Source organism: Mus musculus, chromosome 17 (genome assembly GCF_000001635.26).
Source record: "Mus musculus strain C57BL/6J chromosome 17, GRCm38.p6 C57BL/6J".
Classification (NCBI taxonomy): domain Eukaryota; kingdom Metazoa; phylum Chordata; class Mammalia; order Rodentia; family Muridae; genus Mus; species Mus musculus.
The window spans coordinates 53,665,753-53,673,641 of record NC_000083.6 but is presented as its reverse complement, the minus strand read 5'-3'; the positions used below and the strand labels follow the sequence as shown (position 1 = coordinate 53,673,641).

The following is a 7,889-nucleotide window of genomic DNA, read 5'->3' as shown; positions in this document are numbered from 1 at the left end:
AGATTTTGCTGAAAGGACCCTGATATAGCTGTCTCTTGTGAGACTATGCCAGGGCCTAGCAAACACAGAAGTGGATGCTCAGTTAGCTATTGGATGGATTACAGGGCCCCCAAAGGAGAAGCTAGAGAAAGTACCCAAGGAGCTAAAGGGATATGCAACCCTATAGGTGGAACAACAATATGGACTAACCAGTAACCCCCAGAGGAGCTCATGTATCTAGCTGCATATGTATAAGATGGCCTAGTCGGCCATCAGTGGAAAGAGAGGCCCATTGGTCGTGCAAACTTTATATGCCTCAGTATAGGGGAACGCCAGGGCCAAGAAGTGGGAGTGGGGGGGTATGGGGGACTTTTGGGATAGCACTGGAAATGTAAATGAAGAAAATACCTAATTTTAAAAATCATATGCATTTTATCTTCTCCCCATTCCTCTGTCAGATATAAAGTGGAAATAATAGGTTGTTTTTAAACTTCTGACATCACTTATGTGAACGAAAGTTTTTTCAGTGGTAGTGGTTTAGTGAGTGACACAGGAAGTATCTTCCTTCTGACATTCCAGCAGACTGGATTTTATCTTATTTTTAATTATGTGTATATATGTGTGCATGGATATTTGCGCATGAGTATGGATGCCTGTGGAGAATAGAAGATAGAGGAGCAGGAGCTGGAATGACAGGCATCAGATGTGGGTGCTGGGGAACCGACCATATGCCTTCTGGACTAACGACTCTCTAGCAACACAAAGAGGGTTTGCTTTACATTGTTTTCTTTTGTTTATAAAATTTCCTACAACTGTGGCAAGTCTAGACATGTTCACAAAAGCTTAAGAAGTAAAGACTAAGAGCAATGGATGCTCATACCAGGTGACACATTGTTCTTTGTAACTTCAGACTGTTAGAGAAATAAAACATAACACCAGACAGAGCTTTTCAAAATATAATTTAAAACTATTTTGTACCAGTACAATATATTAATTTTACAAATGTAAAGTTTTTGTCGGCCGTTAAAGCATTTGCAAAAACCACATTCTACTTCTGCTTTATTGCACAATATCTATAAGAAAATATTAATTTTAAATTAGAAAACATAAAAATGCTTTCAATATAGAAGAGACCATCTGATTTTAAAGACAATACTCTTTAAGGATGTCTACCCAGGAAATAACAAACTTTCACAGGATACCAAACTGGACAGACGCTTCAGCGAAATCGGTACAAAGCTGTTTTAAAACCAGTCTGAGACACTTAATGCAGCCTCTATTATCACTCTTCATTAATAGTCTAGATACCACTCAAAGTGTTCCTTACATTTCCCAATGTTGAGGCATCTTCAGTGTGATCTTCAGTGAACACTATGAACATACAGCATGCCTTCCATGTCAGAAGCAGCACTCGGGAGCAATGCCAGGATATTTTCCTTCAAGCACACTACCTCTGCAAGCTATTTTTAATGACTATTAGTGACCCAATATAATTTATGCGGATAGAAAACATACATTAAATACATTTTTAAAACCTCAGCCTTTACAAAAAAATCAGTTTATAAATTTGCATCATAAAAATTAGTGTCGAGACCATTAAGGTGGCCTTCATTTAATATGGTTGTATATTAGTTGGTTTTTCCCAGAGTTGGGCTGGCAGGTGTCCCACTTTTCTATGTAGTGTAATTAGGAAATAAATCCAAGCACTAAGCTGGAGTCCCAAGACAAAAATGGTTAATAAGATTGTACAGCGAATGTTAGTGGGATATAACCCTGGACCAATAAAACAATGGAGGTGTTAAAATACTGGCCTAAACTTTGGTGAGAATTCAGTTCACCTCAGACAAACAAAACTCTGGAAGTGCAAATGGGAAATGTTCACATAGACACTGGTGATGGGGTTAAATGTACCAGAAAATACAAAGAATCCTTACATAGTGAAGCAAGGCTCCCCTGGGTTCATGTTTAGGCCACATGTCTTAACATTAACTCAACCTCAAATATTTTCAAGCTAACACCTTTGTGGCCTGGGAACGGATCTTTTAGAAGTTGGGCCCTGCACAAGCAAAGTCAAATATGAGATGGACACATATCTGCCAAGATATTATTAAATAGTGGTTGTGCACTCTCAAGTCTGTAATAGGTAGACAGAATGATCAAAGCCCCAGGAGCTTATAAAAAGTCCCTTCCTTAGGAGTCATAGCAGCCGCTATTGTGGAAGCTGCATTTTTTTTTTTCAGAACTGCTCAAAGCACCTCATCTAGATGAGTGTTTTAAAAATATATACTTATAAAAAGTCTACAAGGAGACTTCAAACATCACACAGTTCATTCACAGCACAGGTGTGTCACGGACCCTTTAAAGTCCTTCAGAATAAAATAAACTCTCATGTTCCATTAGAAAAAAAATGGAGACATTCATGGTCAAACTTTTCTCTAGATTACCCCAAATCTTGGTACTGTGTGCAATTTCCTCACATACAGGTTTTGAGGAAGCCCCTGATCATCTACCATGCAATAGTCAGCTACTGGACATGCCAGAGAAAAATTACATGATAGTAGTAAATAGATTAAAATCTATTGCTCAAAATAAAAAAAAAATCTATGATTTCCATTTAAATACGTCTCTGAAAAGCTAAAAGGAGGTTTTGTTTGTTTTTCAAAAGTGCTAATTATTACAAGTCTCTTCAACACATGATGTACAATTTAAAAACAAAAACAAAAAAACAAAAGCAACCAAAAACCTAAATGACCTGTTTTAGGCACACTGCTGATGTGTGTCTAAGGGAAAGAAATCACTTGTCAATCAACCCTGCTTCCTTAATTTTACTGAAGAAGAACTTCTCCAGGATGCTGGCGCATTTGTAGTACTCGCTCTCGGGAGGGTTGTACTCCTTGCAGTTGGTGAACACTCGTTGCAAGTCCGCCATGAATAACTTCTTAGACACATAGTACCTGTTCCTGAGGCGTTCACTCATGGTTTTCAGATCTGCACAGGAAACAACAACATTAGCGACTGTTGACTCCTCCCTCTCAGCAGCTGACAAGGGGGATGTGGGAAGAAAGCTACACTCTTGATTTGCTCTTACATCTTTGTCACTCTGATGCCATATTAAAGAAAAATTCTTTAAAGAATGCCATATTAATGCCATATTAAAGAAAAATTCTTGGGAGTAAGCAAAACCGATTCCTGAGTACTCTGCTGAAAAGGATTTCTTGTATAGCACTGCACAGACACTGACATTAGAAGGAACATGAGCAGTCATCTGCTTCCATCCCTTGTGCACCAGGAGGCTAAGAGACAGTGGAGGACTCATGGATGCTGAGTGGGGCAGGCAGAGCATTGGCACAGAATCTTTGATCACTAAAAATGATGAGGCTGAGCTCAGCTTACTAAATTTACAGTTGTTCTTGTGGGATACAAAGAAAGAAATTAATATCATATTTGCAAATACAGTGGTTTTCACATATAGTACCTAAAGGAAAACAACTAACTTTCGGTTGAGGGTCCATCGAAGAAGTCAAAATGACCAACTTTACCAAATAATCTACTTACTTATTGCTATTTCAATTATATAGATACTTTGTTTCTGTGTATGTCTGTGTGCCACATCCATGTCTAGTGCTCTCTGAGGTCAGAAAAGGACATAGAACCCCCTAGAACTAGAATTAAAGAGGGTTGGTTGTAAGTGACTGCGTGGGTGCTGAGAGTCCAACCCAGATCCTCTGGAAGAGCAGCCAGTGCTCTTAAGTGCTGAACCGTCGCTCCAGCCGAAAATAATCTATTTTCCCTCACTAAAATTGATAGTGCATATTGTTCCTGCAGGGGACCTGAGTTCGATTCCTAATACCTCTGTGGGACAGTTCTCATTAAGGAAAGGAAGGAAGCTGGGCCTCTGGGTGAAGTGACTGAACAGAAAACTAAACCACTAGGGGATACTCAAAAGTGAAGTCCAAAAAGAATGAATCATGAGGAAAGCCAGCACTCAGAAAGCTGAAGCAAAAGGACTGAGTGTGAGGCCTACTCAGTGATACTCCGCCTCAAAATAACCAGTCAACACAGGATGAAACGAGCGCAGAAGTATGACCTGATACAAGGTTGGGAGCTGGAGAGGTGGCTGGGGAATAAGAGCACTAGCTTGCTAAGGACACGGGTTTAGTTCCCAACATCCACAAGTGGCTGACAACCCTAACTCCCATCTCTCAGTCCAGTTCCAGGAGATCCAAGGACCCGTCTGTAACTTCTGCAGGCACTTCCCATGCATGGTATACGTATATACATGCTGGCAAACACTTTTACACACAAAGTTTTCAAAAGAAAATTAGAACTGGGTGTGGTGGCAGACTATTGCCAGCAATCAGATAGACCTCTGAGTTCAAGGCCAGCTTGGTCCACAGAGTGAGTTCTAGGACAACCAGGACTATACAGAGAAACCCTATCTTGAAAAATAAGTAAATACATATATAAATACATATACAGACAGATATAAAAAACATTTTTTATTAAAAAAAATGAAAAGCCCAGAAGTTGGTTCAAAGCTCTTCAAACTCTTTCTTTGAATGGGACTGGTTACAAATCCAAAGGGTTGCTAGCAGAAACAAGCTCAACTCACAGAAGGCTTCAGCCTTCCCAAAGAAGTACAATGGGTTCATCCCTCCTTCCACACTTGCTCTTATAAAAGGATAACGTCTTTCTTCTTCTAGTCATCTTAGATTCTATGAACTGACCAAAAAGGGGAGGGAGCATGTAAAATAAATATGGATGGCTAGTGAGATGGGTGTCAGTCTTTTTTGTTTGTTTGTTTTTTGTTTTTTGTTTTTCAAGACAGGGTTTCTCTATATAACCCTGGCTGTCCTGGAACTCACTCTGTAGACCAGGCTGGCCTCGAACTCAGAAATCCGCCTGCCTCTGCCTCCCTAGTGCTGGGATTAAAGGCCTGCGTCACCAAGCCTAGTCCGGGTGTCAGTCTTGATGGAAACCACATGACAGAAGGAGAGAACCAACTACAAGTTGTCCTCTGTCCTCCACACAAGTGCCATCGCATTCACATACACACATACAAGCATGTGTACACACACACACACACACACACACACACGTGTGCACACAATGTTAAATACAAAGAAACACAGAGCCATATTAAATTATTCTATTTTCCTTTCCTCAACTCTATGTAAGTAGAGAAACATGCTAGGTAAGGTCATAGTGGGGAAAAGTACTCAGCCTAGGTCCTCCATGTGTGTATGGGAGAAGAAGTTTTAGAATATGACAGAAAGAGAAGGGGTTCGTTCAAAAACCTTCAAAGGCAACAGGGCAGAGTAAGTGTTGACGTGGCATAACAGTCCTGCTTCATCCCAAGGAAATAATATTGCTCCACTCTTACAGATCATAGTTGAATGTTTTAGTTAATTTTGTCTCGGCACATTTCTCAGGCATCATCGGTGTTAAGCAGTGGAATTAGTTTTCTCCTCTGCCATGCACACAAGTTAGTACCTGACTGGAGAAGCTCATAGCCCTCTCCAGTAGAAACAAGCAAGACCCGTCCATATGCAGGTAGTGATTTCATTTGATTGAGGAGATCTGATAGCTCTAGCATTGCAATCGGGAGTGGGTGCTGAGAAAGGAATTAATTACTCTCCCTAAATTCAACAGGGCTCAGTGAGGACAAAAAGGAGGTTGAGAGACTAGAGAGACGGCTCAGAAGTTAAGAGCTCTGATTATTCTTGCACACTAACCACAGTTCCAATCCAACACCTACAGCAAGAGGTTCAAAACTCTCAGAAATGCCGTCTCCAGGGGATCTAGTGTCCTCTTCTGGCCTGGTTACCAACATGGATACACGTGCGCCCACGTGCATTCCCCCCCACACACATACACACACACGCACACACATGCACGCATACCACACACATGCACACATACACATGGTGATAACAGGTTTGAAGCAAAAAAATAACTGCTTCCCAGATGATGTTTCCTATCAGAATTCTACACTAGGTCACACCTCTCTTTGGTTTTCTTACATTACAATGTATTGGAGCAGGATAGGGCAAAATGATATAGATGCAGAGCTTTCACACTCCATTGAAATCCTCCAATAGCCACACATAACATCTACATGGAAATGAATGCCATGAAGAGACATGTAAGACACTTATCACCCAGGAGGCCGTGAGTCCCTGATTCTTCCTCCCTCACTCTGACACTGGGAACAGGTCCCAAGGAAAAAGAGGACCGTCACACCCTCTGGCTTTTCCTTCAGCTACTTGTCACAGCACACTGACAAGCTAATTTAACTTGAGGATTCTGAACTGATTGTTCCTGTTACCCCCAGCATAGGTGAAGCCCAAATTCTATAAGTCTATATTCCAGAAACATATATTGTAGCTGTAGGATTTGGAAAATGATTAGAAATATACAGAAGCTGGTAAAATGGTTCAACAGGTAGAGGTTCTTATAATACAAACCAGATGACCCCAGTTTGACTCCACAAAGCTGTCATCTCTCCTTCACTTGTGTGCTATGACACTTGACTTCACATGCACACACCATTCGCACACACACCAATATAGTTTTACAAAGAATTTTTAAAGGGAAATATACATATGGAATCTATAGTCTAAGAACAATCATTTACTAGTTTTTCTCTCTGAAAGTCTAGCCATAAGGGAACTTAACCTACCCTCACTCTGTTAGCTTCAAAACTTCTTTTTAAAAAAGATTTATGTGGCCAAGCAAATTGACAGACACCCATAATTCCAGCAGTCGGAAGTTGAGACAGGTGGACTGCTATAAGTTCGAGGCCAGCCTAGTCTGCCCGGTGATCTCCAGGTCAGCCAGGGCTAATAGAGAGGTCTTGACTTGGGGGGAGGGAGGAAGAGACAAAAACCCTTTATGTGTATAGTATGGTGGTTTGACTAAGAATGGCTTTCACAGGCTCATATATTTGAATGCTTAGTCACTAGGAAAGGTGCTATTTGAAAAGATTAGAAGCATTAGAAGGGGTGCCCTTGTTGGAAGAAGTGTGTCACTGGGCATGGGCTTTGGGGTTCCAAAAATGCTTATCAGGCCCAGTCTCTCTCCCTCTGCCTGTGAATCAAGGTATATCTCTCAGCAACTGCTCTAATGCCTACCTGCATGTCACCATGCTTCAACATGATGATAATGGACTAAACCTCGGAAACTGTAAACAAGCCCTTAAATGCTCACTTTCATAAGAATTTCTTTGATCACGGTGTCCTTTCACAGAAACAGAACAGTGACTACATGCATGCAGTGCTTAAGGAAGCCAAATTCCCTGGGCCTGGAGTTAGAAACAGTTGTGAGCCACCATGCGGGTTCGGGGAATTAAAGCCAACCCCCTGCAAGAGCAGCCAGTGCCACTTAACTACGGAGCCATGGCTCTGACCCTCTATCTTGAACAACCCTTCGAATAAGAGTGACTTTTGGCAGACTCGAGCCAAATAAAAAAGATAAACGCCTGCTTTCTTTTCATCAGTAACACAGTAGTCAGCTACATCCAAAGAGCCAGTGTGTAATCCAGAACTGTCCACAGTAAGATCCCTACCTCCACTCCACAGCTAGTGTACTAAAAACGCACAGAACGTCCCTGAATGAAACCCACTTCCCTCTCACAAATCCCACTCGAGACACACTCATTGTCACAGAAGTCAACACGTCCACCTTAGCCAGCACTGGTCTCCCACAGCACCACCCAGTTCTATATCTATAATGAGAAAATTGCAATAGCATTACCCATGGGGAACCTTATAACTTCATAATATCCCGGAGCTTCTGTTCTCTTCACTGGTTCCATGAAAGGCCAAGCATTTGGATGGTTCTTGAATAAAAGAAAATAATAAAGATAATAAGGTATCTCATATGGGAATGTCAAGTGGGAAATCACTTCA

At 41.2% G+C, this 7,889-nt stretch overlaps 1 protein-coding gene across 5 annotated transcripts in view; it reads right to left on the bottom strand.

Annotated features, from left to right (window-relative positions):
- Positions 1–920: 920 nt before the first annotated feature.
- Kat2b (K(lysine) acetyltransferase 2B) overlaps positions 921–7,889 on the bottom strand; it is a 105,948-nt gene continuing 98,979 nt past the window's right edge. For 3 of the 5 annotated variants that reach the window (NR_151733.1, NM_020005.4, NM_001190846.1), the window contains 2 exons: positions 7,735–7,819; positions 921–2,967 (listed from right to left, as the gene is read on the bottom strand). Coding sequence is in view for 3 of the 5 variants with exons in the window: in NM_020005.4 (NP_064389.2) it covers positions 2,774–2,967; positions 7,735–7,819 (279 nt within the window). In the remaining 2 variants the exon portion in view is untranslated. The remainder of the gene's footprint in view (positions 2,968–7,734; positions 7,820–7,889) is intronic. The other 2 variants (XR_001782056.2, XM_006523820.4) reach the window with 2 other exon arrangements.